The following is a 20,670-nucleotide window of genomic DNA, read 5'->3' on the forward strand; positions in this document are numbered from 1 at the left end:
CATCACCCCGAGAACACCATCCCCACAGTGAAACATGGTGGTGGCAGCATCATGCTGTGGAGATGTTTTTCATCGGCAGGGACTGGGAAACTGGTCAGAATTGAAAGAATGATGAATGGCGCTAAATACAGGGAACTTCTTGATGAAAACCTGTTTCAGTCTTCCAGAGATTTGAAACTGGGATGGAGGTTCACCTTCCAGCAGGACAATGACCCTAAGCATACTGCTAAAGCAACACTTGAGTGGTTTAAGGGGAAACATTTAAATGTCTTGGAATGGCCTAGTCAAAGCCCAGACCTCAATCCAATTGAGAATCTGTGGTATGACTTAAAGATTGCTGTACGTCAGCGGAACCCATCCAACTTGAAGGAGCTGGAGCAGTTTTGTCTTTAAGAATGGGAAAAAATCCCAGTGGCTAGATGTGCCAAGCTTATAGAGACATACCCCAAGAGACTTGCAGCTGTAATTGCTGCAAGAGGTGGCTCTACAAAGTATTGACTTTGGAGGGGTGAATAGTTATGCACGCTCAAGTTCTTTTTGTCTTATTTTTTTCTTTACAAGAAAAAATATTTTGCATCTTCAAAGTGGTAGGCATGTTGTGTAAATCAAATGATACAAACCCCCCCAAAATCCCTTTTAATTCCAGGTTGTAAGGCAATAAAATAGGAAAAATGCCAAAGGGGGTGAATGCTTTCGCAAGCCACTGTAAATACACCTAAGGTTGCTTCAGTGCTAGTCACCAATCCATCTTCAAGTCATATAATGCTATCTGATATTGCCTCCGTTTCCACTGGGTAAGACATACTCAGGTCACCTTATGGTTTTGTTGCCTGCAGCATCCATAGTGATTGGTAAGTGGTGGTGTGAGATGGAGCCCTGCCTGGAGGATGAAGAATGCAAGACGCTGCCTGACAACTCAGGCTGGATGTGTTACGCTGGGAACAAGATCAAAACCACCCGGGTAAGATTAACCTCTCATTACAATTTGAATCAGAGTTATATTGGAGGAGGGATAGGTACAGTCATGGGAGATTTGCACCAACAGACCAATAGAGTTTTATGTTGACAGACAAAGGCACAAGGTATTGACTCAAGAATATGAGAACTGTCTCTTTTCTTTTTTAGAACACCCAACAACCTGCAAGCAAAGGATACCTCTAACTTTAGATGGGCCAACTACAAAGGTCAGCTTTGACATGTTCCATCTTCCATGGAGCTGTTAATGTATACCGTCTTACCATAAACCATCTAATAATCAAGACTATTTTAGCTGCACCTCAATATACTGTATCGTAATATCTGAGTGCTCTCCCTTTTGTTTGTTTCAGATCAATCCAAGGACCCAGACATTCAGCTTACCTTACAGTTATACGTGTGAACTTCCCTGTATAGAAAGGTGTGAATTCTCAAAGAAACTGCTGCTCAAGGGCACTGAGGAATGATGCAGCTGAAGCATAGCAATGGGAAACCCAGTGATTTCACAATGTTGTAATTTGATGGAACACTGCATTTGGATGTACAGCACATCTGAACTGCGTCTGATATTCGTCTGAGAATCTACTGCCGCCACTGTCCCAGCTCTTCGTTCTCTTGTATCAGCAGACTCAGACAGACTCGGCGAAAGACAGAGAGAGACATTTCTGGGTTACTTTGAGGAAGTACTTGCCCTGGGGACTCAGGATTCTGTATATACCATGTTTCAGTCTCTTCATGTGAACAAGAACATTGTCTACAGTATGATGGTGGTGAGATGTAAATGATTCCAAACCCTGATCTGTTCTGTTCTTGTCCATGTGTTCCAGATTCCAGACCACAACCAAAGGTCTAGTGTTTCTTAAACATACAATAACCTATAGGTGTAGATCATGTGAGGATGAAAATGTACATTGGAATCATTTGGCCAATAACAAGACATGTTTCTTTTATCAAAACTGTTTTTGTACTTGAATTCCTTAGGTCATCTCTGTTGCTTTCTTTTATAGTTCAGTTATCCATCAAACGGTTGAGTGTTCACCAAAAAACACAGTAGGTCTACGTTTTTTTTTTACTTCTTTAGATGCCTTGTGTGTCAAATTCTTCAACAACATATTAAAAGTCTACCATTGCTTTGTGCATAAATATTAAATTAAACTATGGTGTGTTATGTAATTAAATATCTATTTTGCATTGGCTGCTTGAAGTATCAACAAAATCAGCTTATTGTAAGTGATGAAATCTGGATAATAATTGCCTCCACAGTGCACAGATGTCAGAAATCCCAACGATCACAATCAACTAGCCTGCTAACTGGGTTAAGTAAGTAGAGGAAATCACATGACCAGAATACCAATGTTTAATTTGTACATTCAGAGGTGAAAGTAGATTTATTTTCTTACCGCCCAATTAGTGGTGAAATAAATGACACTCCCTATACTTTCAATGCATTTTTCTGCAAAAGGTGGGTAAACTGTCCAGCCCTCTAAAAATGTGGGTAAACTGCATTGTTTACCCTCCACTACACCACTGTGGTAATGTTAAATAATGGTTTAATAGCCTATAGTTTTATTGGCATTTTGTGTTAATTATTGTGATACTCACATTTTACCGGTATTGCGTACCCCCATTATTTATTTTGCCGGGGCGCCATAATGGACCGTACCGGCCTACGTTCACCCGTGTACATGCATCTTTTGTATTGGGTAGCCTACTAGACCAGTTGAATCCATAAAACAGTAGCTACAGAACTGCAGCACTCTGGGAATTCTACCCTAACAGACTGGGGTTTTGAAGTGTTCTGCTCGCATTGTAAAGAACAAATTAACTTGACGAATAAGGACAGTCAATAAAAAACAGATTTACTCTGAAGTCTTCCGCTCAACAAAGGATACCCAATGGAGCATGAAGCAGATTATATAAAAGATTTTTATATTACAAAGCACCAGGAACCAAGCAGTCAGCGGGGAGATGTAAAACCACCAGACACCCTGAAGGGATTTTCTTAGTGTTGCTCTCTGGCACATGTTGTCTGGAATCTCCATCTGTGCTTGTGGGTCAAACACAGTGTATAAACACACACTGAAATCACATCGCACCAGCGGCAGGCAAGGCTAGGGACAGCACAAAGTAACATGCAAGTAAAGGCACTGTATCCTAACTGTATTTTGAAATCTGTTCTAAAGTGTATTCCAATCTGAACAACTATTGATGAACTGCTAGTGTGCATACAGTACCTGTGTAAGCACACAGCCTAAGGAAGCAAATTAATTACTAAACCACTGTTTAATGGAGGTGGTGCTTCCTTTAAAGGCTCCCTTTACAATCATGCTGCAGATGAAAAGATTAAGCTGGTGGGACTGGCCTACTGGGATTCTGTGAAAAAGATAAATGAGACAGAGGTGAACAGTAGTTGAAGGTGAAACCATGGTATGCAGCATTGTGTCTCATGGAGGGAATCATCGGCTAAATTGAAGCACTCTGAAAAGTTATCATCTTCAATTATCTGTGGAAGAGCTGTTGAAACTGAGGTCTTGACTCAGTGATCATTAAATATCTTGTGGCTAGAACAGGGGTGATAACCCCGGTGCCCTGGCCTGGATAGATTCCCAACATGGCTGCTCATCCTACCAATGGCTACTCAACCGCAGCTTCCAATTGTCTCATTCAGCTCTCCTCTCCCTCTTACCCAGAATCTGACATTCAGCCATATTCTGTTTCTAACTAAAGTCGTTTGTTTGACAGTAAAACAGATCCTCCATCACACTACCAAACACTATGACACTAATGATAATTTAATGTTAGCTAACTGCAGGAGATTCTGAAGAAGCACCAGCTCCATAAAATCAGACACACTCTAGGCTGCTCCCGCGGGGCCTGATGGCTCACATTTGGGTGCAGAACTGTGACAAATACGTGGCAACTGTTGTTGATCCACCTTGACTTTCTGTCAGGACGTAAGTGAGGCATCAGGGGACAATAGTGAGGTACCCATAGGACCCCTTCTCTGCTGGATCCCAAGGGGCCAGGGTTCTGGTCTAGAAACAGTTTTGACTACTCCTACAGTTTTGCTTCGGTACTGCAGTTTAACTGATGCCCGCCCCAGAAAGACAATTTCCATAAACAGCCACATAGAAAAGTCAGATTTGAAAATTCCTAATAAGACACTTTAGTCATCCACTTTGTGCACAAATGCAGATATTTTTTTCACATCACAAGATATTAACAAATTATATTCATCCAATGTCTGCCTTGTTTTTGGATGATGTGATGATGTCGTCGCTACTCACGCTGCTCCATGTGCCCTAGTGCACATGTGATGTTGGTCGGTATAAACCGGATGCAACCCGGATGTAGACGGTCCATGAATCGACGTCTACGAGCATGAGTAGATTACCTTGAAAACAATAGTTGAACATCTTGGATGCAGTCTCCAGTTCTTATTACACCTCAGTGCTGGATACCCATGGGATATTCTAGATATAAACATATTCCAACTGGGTGACACTGACAGTGCTCATGCTCAACACCTGCACCAACCCATTTACACATTTTGTACGTCAGTCAAACTCAAGATCATGATGGGTAGTGTCAGATATTAAGTCAATGATTGTACCAAGATGGAGTCAATTAATAAGTGTGTACCACCACTTCAGCCACCACTACATTAGGTGCATGTGCCATGTACAGTAGTTTATGTGGACAACTGGCAAGAAAACTAAGCTCGGACCCCGTACATAGCCTACAGTAGAGTAAAACAAACTGCTCTAGTGTTTGCCATTCTCTCCAAGTACAACAGGCAGCAGCCAGCCACCAAGATATTACCAAGTCTAATCACATCCTCTCAAAACAGGCACTGTCTCCCTGTTTCCCTGTGGGATGCAGGGATTTCAAAGTCAAGGTAATGCGGACCAAACTCGATTCTAATTAAAGTTGACATCAGGTTCCTCTCCCGGCTCCTCCAGCGTTCATCTAAATCATTCATGCTGAGAACGCTGGTGCCGCCAAACCATTTGGGCTCCATCAATGATTAAAGACTTGATCAGGCAAACAAAAACAATAACACATTTACAAACAGTGATAAATCTACAGGGTTGGTAGTGTGTCAGTGGTGACCTGCTTTGACATGTGTTGAAACTGACTGACTATAGCCTCACTTATACCTAGTTCTAACATGAGTCACTTGTCCTGATCTTATCCACATTCTGATTGTGCCCACATTGTAGCCGTTGCATCTACACATGGTATTAAAATGTGTCTCTTGGCCTCCCGAGTGGCACAGAGGTCTAAGGCACTGCATCGCAGTGTTGCGGCATCACTACAGCCTGAGGTTCGATCCCAGGCTATGTCATTACCGGCCATGACCTGGAGCCCCATAGGGTGGCACACAATTGTCCCAGCGTCGTCCGGGCTAGGGGAGGGTTTGGCCGGGGGGCTTTACATTGCTCATCACGCTGTAGTGACTCCTTGTGGCAGGCCAGGCGCCTGCAGGCTGACTTCGGTCATCAAACAAACAGTGTTTCCTCTGACACATTGGTGCAGCTGGCTTCCGGGTTAAGTGAGCGGGTGTTAAGAAGCGCGGTTTGGCGGGTCATGTTTCGGAGGATGCATGACTCGACCTTCATCTCCTTAGCCCGTTGGGGAGTTGCAGCAATGAGACAAGATCGTAATCACGAAAAAGGGGTTAAAAGATAATATAAAATATTTTTTTTAATTGTCTCTTATCCGTCCACTGTATCCACATTGTGACCAGATTTCCTGGGGCCTCCCTGTATGCAGATTATTTAACACATATCCTTTCAAAATAATATGCATTTATTTACTTTAAGACAATTATTGATGCCATAAGTCAATGGTGCTACCTGTCAATGATTTTAGAGACCAGTATAATTATGATTTAAATGGTTAGATCATCCAGATCTGTTTCAAATTGATTGATATCCAGATACAAATGGTCCCCGACTACCTCTGGAGGTGGTCGTCTACACTTGTCTAAAAATGTGGGCACATTCAGAATGTGGATAAAATCAAGACAAAGGATGCATGTTAGAACCAGGTATAAATGGGGCTAATGTGTTGTGGGCCTGTCTCATTGACCTTGTAAACTCAGTGTACCTTACATCAACATTACCCCGCTGATGTTCAGGAGGCAAAACGTTTAAACGTACAGTTTTCCCCTTGTAAAGTAAACCCACAGAAGACAAAGGTTAATAATTGATTAACTGTAAAATGCATGTTGAGGGATTTTCTGGAGAAGATACATCTTGCTGTGGATAGCATACTCATGTTTGGTAACAATAGGACATAACGTTACACCAATATTACTCAAGAAAACAGGCAGTGCCTGAGTCTTTGTATGCTCTCCCTATCTGTTGTGTCTTGCTGTGGGGTTATTTTCCTCTGTTGTGAGCTCAACATGTTTACTTTAAAAGAGTGTGACAGTAAATTACAATTATCCACATGCAAGATACTTTCAAAATAGTTCAGGAAATTAGGCTGTACTAATAGGACGGTTGCTTTATAAGTCAAAGTATATTTTACATCATGCATTTTAAATATTAAATAATTTATACCCATGATAACTGCAGAAAATTTCATAGTTACCATATGATATCATTAACATCACAGCACAATGAAAACAGGGAGAGACTAAACTATGATTTTATGTATTTGATTACAAGTAGCTACAGTATGCATCAATCTGCCTACAGTACAACTATGACGCATGACCATGCATGCACTATACATGAATTAAACACAGGCAGATGAACCAACATTGTTATTCCAATTAATATTATATTCATTAAAATATAATTGTTCAACTCTCTAATTATGTTAAATGCAATTTCAATTCTAGACATCATGCACATGACAAGACACATGGAACATATCTTTGAGCCATAACCAAATTACACTCAGTCTATCGCACTGAGTAAGTTGAAGGCATTTTAAAACCAGTGGGATTTTAATTATTGTCTCCCCAGGCAAAACACGCACACCCACATGCATGCACACAAACACACAGTGCAATAATGGCTTGTATTTATCATATTCACACTTTATTAATTAGCTGTGTCCTCTCTAGGTCATTAAGAGAAAGTTGTGCTGAATAAATTAGGAAGATAAATATTTGTGTTGAGTAAAACTGTAGGTTAGGCATCATGTACACTAGCATTAATTATTATGTCATAAACACAACATTACATCTGATCCTTTATGACAGCTCAGAAGATATAATTGCCAAATCATTTTACAGGGTAATAATTTTGGCGGTGGTGAGCAAACACCTCTTATGTTAGGCTTGACAAGCTGAATTTGAATGGCTGTTTGGCATGTTTTGATGGGATGTTGTTTTGGGAATAAGTAGGTTTTTATCAGTGAAGCTCTGTAACATTTCTGCATTGTCATGTTAAACTGTAAAAACTCTCCTGCTTTCTCAAACTACTTTAAAAGAATGAACAAAAGAATGACAATTATTATGAGTAAGCATAGATGTACAAAAAGTGTTGAGAGGACAGAAACTGAGGAAAGTAAATGAGAGTAGAGTGAATGTTCTATTTTGCTTGTAGCCACAATTTGCTTGAAGGCACAGGCAATTCTGCACCATGTCACATCATTACTATAACAGAGGTCCTCTCAACAGGAGACAGCAGTTAGAAAGACAAACAAATGCGTGATGTAAATACTGTCGGCATTGAAGAAGCCCCTTTCCTCTCTCCTCCTCTCCTAGTGATTAGCATTTCAAACAGCCGTTGTTTTGCATCTGAGTTCCATGTTAATTTCCATGCCATCACATCCTTGCATGTGTGAGTGTGTGTGGCTGAATCTGGAGTAGCTCGAGGAGCAGCCCAGGCATGTCAGGCCCTTTCCTCCAAAACGTTGGACAGGACAAATCAAATGACAGTATCGATATGAATGCCCAAAACAAATGAAGACAGCGTCTCTCCACAAAACGTATTGATAAGAATGCCCAAATCAAATGTGCTTCCACTCATCAATAGCAGGGCACATTGCTTCATTGAGACAGTCAAGACAAGAGCCTCTGTTCATACAGTCATTGGTCCAAGTTCACAATCTATTTCAAATGTCCAGTTCTCTCTCTGGGTGTGACTCATCCAAACAGACAATGCATACAGCAATCACCAGCTCAGCATTTATCTCTCACTGAAAGACAATGTCCCTCTGACAGAACACAATATGGAATCCAATTGAGAGATTTTGTTTTTTATCTGCCCCCCATCTCTGTCTCTCAGAGGACACAGGCAGGGGAGTAGGGATACATACTTTATTGCACAGGCTCCTTGAGTTCCTCTTGAGTTATCCTTTTCATTCACACCAGTCACTTTATTTATCTGGTAGGGCTGCTCATTTGCTAGTGTATTCATAATTGTATCCCAGGAACTGCACGAGATCTTCACTTTGTTCAAAGAAAAAAACGAGTGAGATTTACTGTAGGCCAGGGCACATTCTGGGTCTCAGTCGATTGGCTGAGATGGGTTTTTGCTACCGCGCTACCTGGAAAAGGTAAAAGGAAGAACAGATGTAGAATCTTAGAGTCAGTTTGCCACAGCAGGAAAATAATCCTGCAGCAACAGGAAAAGTTAATTATTATGTGGATTCTAATTAATGGACATTTTGTAAGGGTTGACACATTTTTCATAAGAGAAATTCAAGTCTGACATTTTTAAGTGGAAATTACAAACTGCAGAAGCCTTTTTAAACCTCAAATAGAGTTAAAGTAACAACAACAACAAATCCTGCAACAGGGTGCAATCCAGAAACTTCTGAAAGGTCTATTAAATGCTGGGTCACCCTGTACCAACAGCCTTCACTAGAAATCATTATTTCTACTGCCTGATCCAAATCTTAGACATACTGTATGTAGTGGACAGGGAAATGGCAGAACGGAGTTTCTTCCTGGGGCAACTATAAAATCAGATGGGTATAGTATACCTGTCCAGAAAGATTCATGTTGGAATGTTTGTTTCAGTTTTGATTCATTAATTACTTTATGCAGTATATGTTCAGCTGTTTTTCTATTCCCTTTGAGTTGACTCATGATAGGTTTCCCTACTGCATATATATTTCAAGCTGATAAAAGGCAAGACATCACAGATTTGCACATTCCTAAAGGCAGCAGTTTGTCCACTGGCATGAAAGGCTGTCAGATTGAATTACATTCCATTTAGATCTCTGTATCAGCTGGTTTACATGTATAAAACGGTCTCATTTCATGTTTGTCCTTTTGGCCCCATCTTGCACAGAATTACCAAATAAAGCTTGCTTAGCCCTCTGTGACTGACTGGGAGCAGTAATCATGCCAGATTGTGGGATATTTTATCATCAAAGCAAGGCTTATTGCATGTACTGTAAACGCATGTGATGATTCTGCACAAACGCTGTCATTCAATCTTTGCATTAGCTAGATGTGCAAACATAATTAAGCTTCATGGGGGAGGGGTGCAGAGAGAGAGAGAGAGAGAGAGAGAGAGAGGGAGCTTACATTTCTTCTTACGTTTATCAAAACAATCAATAATTTCATTAGGTTATTTATCATCATCTTTACACAGGGACCACTTTGAAGCATGTATGTATCATTGGTGCCATTTCCCTGATGTAATGCTAGTTGAAACAGATGTATAGTTTTCTTGTCATTTAATTATTGTGTTCTTAATAGGTTGGTTTCATTGCCTTCCAACTGTACTGTAATAATGCATGAATTCAAAGTCCTTCATTTAATTTCCTTTGCTGTCCCTTCACATAAACTCACCTTGGTGGTCTTGACTTTGTTTCCAGAGCTGCAGGACCAGCCATTGAGATCAGGCAGTACTTTACTCTCCTCTCCCTTTAGACAGGGCTGCATCTGGCACCACCACTTCTGAAGCATGATGGATGCTGAAAAGAACAGGAGAGAACACAGCACAGTGGGCAGTCAGTCACTTGAAATGAGATGAGTTGCAGCGTGTTGTTTGGAGAGCACTTCAATAAACACTGATTTCCGCCTGGAAAAACGGGCGAGATAACTGTAACATTGACAATATGTTGTTGTAATAAAAACCCTTGAAGTACTGAAACTCTACCATCTTATATGAAGCATCCTACCTTCAACACAAGAGGGCATTGCCCTTGTTTTCCCAGCGACCTGGCCAGGGAAGCAGGAACACTTGACGGTTTGAGAGCGCTCCTCAATCTTGTTCTTATTGCAGCAGCGATGGGCGTCCACCACTTCACAGGTACCTGTCTTTACCTGTGATGAATCTGAGACAAAGGGTTTAGGAAAGGTGGTAACCTGACTAGCATGCATAGACATAGATGAAAAAAATTAAACCAGTCCTTAAAATCTGTCAAAAAGACACGTCCCTGCCTTCACCTACAGATGTAGGATCTTCATTTGATCACTCTTTTGTTGTTGAGCATTTTCTTGTAGTGTATTTGAACACTTGGTCATTAAAGGGAAGAGAATAAATTACTGACAATTACCTGTTTGTTATTTATGAATGTGTAGCTGATTATTGTAGTATTTTGTAGTCTCTTCCTACAGTCGCTGTACAGTAATTGCAGCATCAGCATATGCTGTGTTTAAATTCTACCATACAGACCAGACCAAACACCTCTTTTCACCTCATTAGTATTGACCGTGCTCAGTTCCCAGTAGAGCTAGGCATACTGGTGGCCAGGAGCCATAATGAGTCTTTTGGGGGCCAGGGAGGGGCTGGTGTGGGCTGGCTCTGGTACCTACCCGACTGCCCCAAGGGGCTGTGGTTGCCGGTGGACATTGGTTGGCAGTAGAGGATCACTATGCAGAGCAGGAGGCCGCCCCAGTGTACCGGCCACGCCATCTCCCAGCTAATAACCTTCATCCTTTCAGCCAAGCAACAACAGAGAAATATGTTGTTAGTGGGAATGTATGATACAACAGCCATCGCACAGTATGGGGGATGGGGTCTGAAACGTCTGTTAGAATATTCAGTATTAGTTCAAATACTTTGCTTACAGCTACTTCAAATATTTGATTTCTTAAAATAGAAAAATGTTGGTTTAACACTTTTATATCTACATATTGTGTCTACATTTCATCATGAAGTTTTATGAAAGCTTGATGAAAGACAATACGACATACAATTACTGCCACCCAGTGGTTAAAAAAAAACAGTTATTGGGACAAAAGGTGAGAAGAGCTAAACTCATGAGGGACATGGACCAAACATTTGTATTCAATCAACAGTTAGCCTCTGACTGCACCCATGAGTGGTGTTAGACCCAGCTTGCTGAGACCACCAACGGTCAGACTGAGCCACCAATTGGTATAGTGTTTACAGTGCTGCCATAGTATAGGCCCATTCAGCGCTGCAGGTTCTTGAACTTTTGACGTCTGATGGCCTGCTCTGTAGCCAATTCCGTTGTCTGTCTCGTTTATATATAGGTTATTTTAAAGTGATTCCACATTCAAACACACTATGTTACGAGTTTTCAACTTTAATATACATCTTTATACAGTGTGTAAGGATTTCCTGACCCAATAACCTAGGCCATACCACCCTTTCACAACCCTTTGAGAACTTCTACCTCACAAACCCCCTCACCCAGTCCACAACAATACCCCAGATAACCGCAAGTATTTCAACACAACCAAGTCGTCCCAGAAAAACTAGGACAAGGATTTCTTCTTTTACATTTAATTACAGTGCTGAATAATGCAGAGAACATTGGGAGAAAAACAGTTAACCCGCTGTTGCTCAGAGATTCTCCCAGAAGAAGGATATCAGGAGTATTAACTACTGTATTTTTAACCAGCATCTGTTCTTCAACAAGGTCTTAAACCCGTCACTGTGTCTGTATGCAGTAGGTAGCCTAGCTCAGTGATGCAACCTACTAAGGTGATCACATAGTGTATCAAACACCACAGTGATCAGGCAGGTTATCACATTACCTCTCTGTGACCAGACAGACAAGACTAGCATTAGATAGACAAGAATGCATTTGAATTCATGTGGATTTATGGCAAACATATCTAATAATTATTTCCCCCTTGGTCCATAGTGTATCTGCTCCCATTGTAATAAAAAACAATCTCGGCCACCTGTCAAACTCAATATTAAAGAGAAAATCTGCTTTGATATTAGGCCTACAGTATCTAAAAGATTGTGTTCTTCAACACCTGGTGAAATAGAGCTACGCTACATGACCAAAATTATGTGGACAAATGCTCATCAAACATCTGATTCCAAAATCATGGGCATTAATATGGAGTTGGTCCCCCCTTTCCTGCTATAACAGCCTCCACTCTTCTGGGAAGGCTTTCCCCAAGATGTTGGAACATTGCTGCTGGGACCTGCTTCCATTCAGCCACAAAAACATTAGTGAGGTTGGGCACTAATGTTGGCGGATTAGGGCTGGTTCGCAGCCGGCATTCCAATTCATCCCAAAAGTGTTCGATGGGGTTGAGGTCAGGGCTTTGTGCAGGCCAGTCAAGTTCTTCCACACCGATCTCGACAAACCATTTCTGTTTGGACCTCGCTTTGTGCACGGGGACATTGTCATTACGAAACAGGAAAGGGCCTTCCCCAAACTGCCACAAAGTTGGACGCACAGAATCGTATAGAATATCATTGTATGCTTTAGCGTTAAGATTTCCCTTCACTGGAACTAAGGGCTCTAGCCTGAACCATGAAAAACAGTCCCAGACCATTATTCCTCCTCCACCAAACTTTACAGTTGGCACTACGCATTGGGGGAGGTAGCATTCTCCTGATATCCCTCAAACCCAGATTCGTCCCGCGGACTGCCAGATGGTGAAGCGTGATTCATCACTTCAGAGAACTAATTTCCACTGCTCTAGAGTCCAATGATAGCGAGCTTTACACCACTCCAGCCGACGCTTGGCATTGCACATGGTGATCTTAGGCTTTTATCCGGCTGCTCGGCCATGGAAACCCATTTCATGAAGCTCCAGATGAACTGTTCTTGCGCTGACGTTGCTTCCAGAACCAGTTTGGAACTCGATAGTGATTGTTGCAACCAAGGACAGAAGATTTTTACATGCTACAGGACTCGGTGGTCCCATTCTGTGAGCTTGTGTGGCATACCACTTCGCGGCTGAGATGTTGTTGCTCCTAGACGTTTTTGTTTTGTTTATACTTTTACAGTCTTGTCTTATTGCTGCAACTCCCCTTATAGGCAGAGTTCCTCTGTCCAGGGTCTGTGTTCTTTTGCCCATCTTAATCTTTTCTTTATATTGGCCAGTCTGAGATATGGCGTTTTCTTTGCAACTCTGCCTAGAAGGCCAGCATCCCGAAGTCGCCTCTTCACTGTTGACGTTGAGTGTTTTGCGGGTACTATTTAATGAAGCTGCCATTTGAGGACTTGTGAAGTGTCTGTTTCTCAAACTAGACACTAATGTACTTGTCCTCTTGCTCAGTTGTGCACAGGGGTCTCCAACTCTTTCTATTCTGGTTAGAGAAAGTTTGCGCTGTTCTGTGAAGGGAGTAGTACACAGCACTGTACAAGATCTTCAGTTTCTTGGCAATTTCTTGCATGGAATAGCCTTCATTTCTCAGAACAAGAATAGACTGAGGAGTTTCAGAAGAAAGTTCTTTGTTTCTGGCCATTTTGAGCCTGTTATCAAACTCACAATACTCAACTAGTCTAAAGAAGGCCAGTTTTATTGCTTCTTTAATCAGCACAACAGTTTTATGCTGTGCTAACATAGCTGCAAAGGGTTTTTCTAATGATCAATTAGCCTTTTAAAATGATAAACTTTGATTAGCTAACAACGCGTCATTGGAACACAGGAGTGGTGGTTGCTGATTGTGGGCCTCGGAACGCCTATGTACAGTCGTGGCCAAAAGTTTTGAGAACGACACAAATATTAATTTTCACAGTCTGCTGCCTCAGTTTGTATGATGGCATTTTGCATATACTCCAGAATGTTATGAAGAGTGATCAGATGAATTGCAATTAATTGCAAAGTCTCTCTTTGCCATGCAAATTAACTGAATCCCAAAAAACATTTCCACTGCATTTCAGCCCTGCCACAAAAGGACCAGTTGATATCATGATAGTGATTCTCTCGTTAACACAGGTGTGAGTGTTGACGAGGACAAGGCTGGAGATCACTCTGTCATGCTGATTGAGTTCGAATAACAGACTGGAAGCTTCAAAAGGAGGGTGGTGCTTGGAATCATTGTTCTTCCTCTGTCAACCATGGTTACCTGTAAGGAAACACGTGCCGTCATCATTGCTTTGAACAAAAAGGGCTTCATCAGCAAGGATATTGCTGCCAGTAAGATTGAACCTAAATCAACCATTTATCGGATCATCAAGAACTTCAAGGAGAGCGGTTCAATTGTTGTGAAGGAGGCTTCAGGGCGCCCAAGAAAGTCCAGCAAGCGCCAGGACCGTCTCCTAAAGTTGATTCAGCTGCGGGATCGGGGCACAACCAGTACAGAGCTTGCTCAGGAATGGCATCAGGCAGATGTGAGTGCATCTGCATGTACAGTGAGGCGAAGACTTTTGGAGGATGGCCTGTTGTCAAGAACGGCAGCAAAGAAGCCACTTCTCTCCAGGAAAAACATCAGGGACAGACTGATATTCTGCAAAAGGTACAGGGATTGGACTGCTGAGGACTGGGGTAAAGTCATTTTCTCTGATGAATCCCCTTTCTGATTGTTTGGGGCACCCGGAAAAAAGCTTGTCCGGAGAAGACAAGGTGAGCACTACCATCAGTCCTGTGTCATGCCAACAGTAAAGCATCCTGAGACCATTCATGTGTGGGGTTGCTTCTCAGCCAAGGGAGTGGGCTCACTCACAATTTTGCCTAAGAACACAGCCATGAATAAAGAATGGTACCAACACATCCTCCGAGAGCAACTTCTCCCAACCATCCAGGAACAGTTTGGTGACGAACAATGCCTTTTCCAGCATGATGGAGCACCTTGCCATAAGGCAAAAGTGATAACTAAGTGGCTCGGGGAAGAAAACATCAATATTTTGGGTCCATGGCCAGGAAACTCCCCAGACCTTAATCCCATTGTGGTCAATTGATAATGCAAGAATGGGCTGCCATCAGTCAGGATGTGGCCCGGAAGTTAATTGAAAGCATGCCAGGGCGGATTGCAGAGGTCTTGAAGAAGAAGGGTCAACACTGCAAATATTGACTCTTTACATCAACTTCATGTAATTGTCAATAAAAGCCTTTGACACTTATGAAATGCTTGTAATTATACTTCAGTATTCCATAGTAGCATCTGAAAAAAATATCTAAAGACACTGAGGCAGCAGACTTTGTGAAAATGAATATTTGTGTCATTCTCAAAACTTTTGGCCACGACTGTAGATATCCCATTAAAAAAATCAGCCGTTTTCAGCTACAATAGTCATTTACAACATTAATGTCTACAATGTATTTCTGACCAATTTGATGTTATTTTAATGGACAAAAAAAAACATGATTTTCTTTCAAAAACAAGGACATTTCTAAGTGACCCCAAACTTTTGAACGGTAGTGTGTATAAAATCAAATACTTTCCAAGGTGTTTAGAATTTAATGAACAACGCTGCAGCTTCAGATCATTCGACTGACACTTGTTCGCAGATAAAGCAGTCTGTCATTTTCTGATCACGATAGTGTTTAATCACATTCATGAAACAATGGATTCAATTTAGATATGAATACTCACTTACCTATAGAGCCATATATCATTGTGATGACAGCTAGCACCTAGGCTACTTTCCTGATTGTTTCTTGAAGTTGCCGTCCATCAACCAGACAGTTTATCGGTCCAAGAACGCACTCACTATTGAGAGGAAAACATTCTCATGCATGATAAAGTATGCCTACACTTCACTCTGTTCGTATCTTTCTTTGCCTTTTACAGAGCTAATTTCGTATTAACCCCTAAAAACCGTGGTTCCTACGTCAAAAAATGTTGTCCACATCAATGCGCAATAGGCTAGAAATAATGCTGGAAATAATGGTTGAAAGAGTCCCTTCCTCAATAATTATTGATTTCCTTGAGTTTGTTTCTGTTCAGTAGCCACCTCACATTTGATATGAAAACAGACGAAACCGCGTGATAAGTCACTCCAATTCAGACTATTAACGTTTAACAGGATACAGTCCGAGGCAGAAAAATCGAAGGGTTAGAGAGAAATATCTCTCACTGCTGTTGAAATATATTCCAGCCCATGCTTCAGGGCTATCCTCTCATCATTGATGGACTAATTTGGAAACTCACAGGTATCATATCTTCATGCAGTCGCTACTGGAGCAAAACGTATGAATGGGTATGATGTACTTCCCCAGAGCTAAATGACTACATGAGGGCACAAGACACCAGTTTTCACATGATACTGACTGTTTAGCATGCCATGCGGCTTTCTCATCATTTAACAACTTAATCAAGAAACCATCTTTCTCCATACCACACCAAACCTCATTCAATATGACACGTAAGGACTAAGGAGCTTATGCTGATTTAACACAGTGATAGTGTGTGGGTACATTTGATCTGCTCACTCACTGCGGGGTATGAATCCTGTACCAGGGCAGCATTCAGTAATTGAACGGAAATGGTGCTGTACTGAAAGACAAGTTGAAAATGGGGATGGGTTGGGGAACGATGTCAGCATGACCACTGTCCTTTTAGTACATCACTCATTGCTTCAAGCCACCCCACACCATCAAATGGGAGCAAACCAGTGGCGGTCAGTGCATTTAAGATGAGGGAGGACGATTATATTTTAGCCTTATTTCTATTACAGCATATTGGATGACTGTCATTCATATTCCATTCACCCAGCTCAAAGTAATAGCGATAGGTTTAGGCTACTACCTGATACTAAAATCATAGCAGCCACATATAAACAGCATGATCCCTTTGATCGTTGGATAATTCTTTCTCGCATCTACACACTCTCCTCCTCTCACCTTTTCCCCTAGCTTCTGGACTAAAGTGCAGAACACAACAGCGGTCTGTGACCAGACGAAAAAAACTTTCATAGTCAAACCTAAATATCATAACCGCTACACACAGCTTACATCGTTGTCACCATGTTAGCTAATGTCAAGTCAACATAGCTACTAGAACTAACGAGTTAGTAAACCCGCTACAATCAGGGAATACAGTGTACAGGTAGCAAGCAATTTAACAGTTACCGGCAGGTACCAAAAGCTTACTTGGAAGAGTTCCGGTGTTGGATAGCCATAGCCAGCTAAGTAACATAGCAACCCTCTGAGCTGGGTGTTTGAGTTGGCTAAACTAGCTAGCTACATTCACTAGCTAAGTAAGTGAAAGAAAATAAAAATATAGCCATCTCTTGCTTCTCCATTTTTGAATAAATGAATTTGTTCAAAACTGTTAAACTATTGTCTTTCTCTTTGAGTCAACTAATCTCCACATTTTATGCACTGCAGCGCTAGCTGTAGCTTCTGCTTTCATTTCTAGATTCATTCTCTGATCCTTTGATTGGGTGGACAACATGACAGTTCATGCTGGAAGAGCTTTGATAGGTTGGACGAGGTCCTCCGGAATTTGTCATAATTACTGTGTATAGTCTATAGCCCTATTCGGACAGGATTAGTTTTACCGGGGGAGGTCGGGTAATGTAATTATGTGCATGAGCACAAAACCCCACATCTGTAATTTTACTCCTGTCCGCATCTGCCATATCAGTAATTTTTACATGGCAGGAGTATAACAATTCCAGCCAGAATAGCCTAGTTTTTTGGCGAACTCCAAGATCTGACAATACTAGTCCTGTTGGAATTGACATCCCTGTGTTTTGAGAGAAATGTCTGAGTTTGACAGGTGATGCTCGCGGTTTGAGCAAGAAAACAATAACTGATTAGATAAATTGAACAAAGTGCTAATGGCCTACATGTATCAACTTTCTCAGTGAATACTTTTGTTCATATGTTTTGTGCGAATTAATTTAATATTGTGAAATGTATCAGTAAAACATATAGGGCCGATTTAATGCAACACCTAGTGGTTAGAATGTTGGACTAGTAACCGAAAGGTTGCAAGATCGAATCCCCGAGCTGACAAGGTAAAAACCTCTCGTTCTGCCCCTGAACAAGGCAGTTAACCCACTGTTCCTAGGCCGTCATTGAAAATAAGAATTTGTTCTTACCTGAAGGTGAAATAAAAAATAAAAAAAAAATAATAGATTGCAAAGCAGCATACAACTGACCTAAACATTTGGAAATGACAGGTTAACTTCCTCATTCAAAACCTTAAAACACAAGTGCACCATTTAGCTTACATCTGAAGAATGCGGTCATTTAGGACATGAAATATCCTAAAGATTATGATCACACTTCCTCAATTCAAATATTATGGTGACACTATACCAAAGATAGTTTCTAAATCATACTAAAACTTGGGAACCAAACTCTAGTTAACAGTGTAGCCCTGTTGTCACCTGGACTTGTTGAAATACAGTATCTTCACACCTAGAAAGAAACCTCCAATAACTGTCAATTTATTGAAAAGAAAGTAAGAATTACAGGGTGGTAGTTTGGAAAACACTAATCCCATCCGAATTGTCCTCTGGAATAATGGACATTCTGGGGAAATAATTACATAACCAACGTTCTCTAGTAATACTAGTCCTGTGCGAATAGGGCTTACGGAAGGTGGTGAGAACCACAAGCCTCCTAGGTTTTGTATCGAAGTCAATGTACCCAGAGGAGGACAGAAACTAGCTGTCCTCCGGCTACACCATGGTGCTACCCTACAGAGTGCTGTTGAGGCTACTGTAGACCTTTGCAAAACAGGGTTTTAATAAATTATTTGGTGACGTGTGAATACGTTTAGAGGTTTTATCTAAAAAGGATAACTTTAATGTTCCAATATTTTAATGAAATTTGGTGAAGAGGATGGTCCTCCCCTTCCTCCTCTAAGGAGCCTCCACTAGAGCAAACATACCTGTCTGTTCAATAACGTTTTTGCTCCACAATGTAGCAAACCTGAACACACCACAGAAGTATTTTATAGCCGCTAACCTCACGTGCAGACCATGGTACTAGTCCTCCTATTGTGCTTAGTAAAATAGGTGTCAACTCGTAATTTCTTTAAGTCGACTACAAAATGCCCCATTTACAATTTATTTAATTGAAATCTGGGCTAGTCTATGACTATGAAGTTTAGCCATAGAGTCCAGGAACTACTAAACCATATACAAAAAAAATCTAATGATCAATATCCTAAAAAGTTAAATTAATTTGGGTTGGTGAAACCACCTCTAATCAAATCATGCTATGTCAGTGGTGTGTTGGGTATATAGCGTCGATCTAGTGCAGACTAAGGAAACCCTCTTTGTGATAACTTTCATTAACGAAACACTTTATTGCAGCACAGTTTGTCATAATTACAAACAGTACCAGCTAAACGTTTGGACACACCTACTCATTTATTTTTTCCTATTTTCTACATTGTAAAATAATAGTGTAGACATCAAAACTATGAAATAACACATTACGAATCATGTAGTAACCAAAAGTGGTAAACAAATCAAAATATATTTTAGATTCTTCAAAGTAGCCACCCTTTGCCTTGATGACAGCTTTGCACACGCTTGGCATTCTCTCAACCAGCTTCATGAGGTAGTCATCTGGAATGCATTTCAATTAACAGGTGTGCCTTGTTAAAAGTTCATTTGTGTCATTTCTTTCCTTCTTGATGTGTTTGAGCCAATCAGTTGTGTTGTGACGTGACAAGGTAGGGGTGGTATACAGAAGACAGCACTATTTGGTAAAAGACCAAGTCAATATTATGGCAAAAACAGCTCAAATAAGCAAAGAGAAACGACAGTCCATCATTACTTTAAGACATGTAGGTCAGTAATCTGGAAAATGTCAAGAACTTTGAAAGTTTCTTCAAGTGCAGATGAAACTGGCTCTCATGAGGACTGCCACAGGAATGGAAGACCCAGAGTTACCTCTGCTGCAGAGGATACGTTCATTAAAGTTACCAGCCTCAGAAATTGCAGCCCAAATAAATGCTTCAGAGTTCAGACACATCTCAACATCAACTGTTCAAAGGAGACTGTGTGAATCTGGCCTTCATGGTCGAATTGCTGCAAAGAAACCACTACTAAAGGACACCAATAAGAAGAAGAGACTTGCTTGAGCCAAGAAACTTAACCAGCAAGGCTACCAAAGCATTCTACAGCGATACACCATCCCATCTGGTTTGCGCTTAGTGGGACTATCATTTGTTTTTCCAACAGGACAATGACCCAAACACACACATCCAAGCTGTGTAAAGGCTATTTGACCAAGAAGGAGAGTGATGGAGTGCTGCATCAGATGACATAGCCTCCACAAATCACCCAACCTCAACCCAACTGAGATGGTTTGGGATGAGTTGGACCGCAGAGTGAAGGAAAAGCAGCCAAGAAGTGCTCAGCATATGTGGGAACTCCTTCAAGACTGTTGGAAAAGCATTCCATGTGAAGCTGGTTGCAAAGCTGTCATCAAGGCAAAGGGTGGCTACTATGAAGTTTAACACTTTTTTGGTTACTAGATGATTCCATATGTGTTATTTCATAGTTTTGATGTCTTCACTGTTATTCTACAATGTAGAAAATAATAAAAAATAAACAAAAACCCTGGAATGAGTAGGTGTGTCCAAACTTTTGACTGGTACCCAATATAAACGACTGCTCTTTTGAATGAGGGAAAGTAGACAGCCG

The 20,670-nt window shown here is 41.2% G+C and overlaps 2 protein-coding genes across 3 annotated transcripts in view; one reads left to right on the forward strand and one right to left on the reverse strand.

The window, feature by feature from the left end:
* Positions 1 to 2,344, forward strand: part of LOC115165786 (chemokine-like protein TAFA-1) — a 41,455-nt gene extending 39,111 nt beyond the window's left edge. For both annotated transcript variants that reach the window (XM_029719150.1, XM_029719151.1), the window contains exons 4-6: positions 837 to 961; positions 1,126 to 1,184; positions 1,329 to 2,344. In XM_029719150.1, the coding sequence (XP_029575010.1) occupies positions 837 to 961; positions 1,126 to 1,161 (161 nt within the window). In that variant the 3' untranslated portion in view covers positions 1,162 to 1,184; positions 1,329 to 2,344. The remainder of the gene's footprint in view (positions 1 to 836; positions 962 to 1,125; positions 1,185 to 1,328) is intronic.
* Positions 2,345 to 6,474: 4,130 nt separating this feature from the next.
* Positions 6,475 to 10,866, reverse strand: LOC115165787 (chemokine-like protein TAFA-2). Its single transcript, XM_029719152.1, has 4 exons — positions 10,712 to 10,866; positions 10,075 to 10,230; positions 9,743 to 9,867; positions 6,475 to 8,487 (listed from the first exon to the last, which is right to left on the reverse strand). Exons 1-4 carry the CDS (start codon positions 10,830 to 10,832, stop codon positions 8,476 to 8,478), a joined length of 414 nt encoding a protein of 137 aa, XP_029575012.1. The 5' UTR covers positions 10,833 to 10,866; the 3' UTR covers positions 6,475 to 8,475.
* Positions 10,867 to 20,670: the final 9,804 nt, after the last annotated feature.

Source organism: Salmo trutta, chromosome 28, assembly GCF_901001165.1.
Source record: "Salmo trutta chromosome 28, fSalTru1.1, whole genome shotgun sequence".
NCBI classification, from domain to species: domain Eukaryota; kingdom Metazoa; phylum Chordata; class Actinopteri; order Salmoniformes; family Salmonidae; genus Salmo; species Salmo trutta.

Excerpts from the sequence above, each read along its gene's own strand:
- LOC115165787 (XM_029719152.1), bottom strand. The coding sequence starts at position 10,832 with ATGAAGGTTATTAGCTGGGAGATGGCGTGGCCGGTACACTGGGGCGGC. Across the intron at positions 10,231-10,711 it reads CAGCCCCTTGGGGCAGTCGG|ATTCATCACAGGTAAAGACA; the intron begins GTAGGTACCAGA and ends CCTTTGTCTCAG. Across the intron at positions 9,868-10,074 it reads AATGCCCTCTTGTGTTGAAG|CATCCATCATGCTTCAGAAG; the intron begins GTAGGATGCTTC and ends TGTTCTTTTCAG.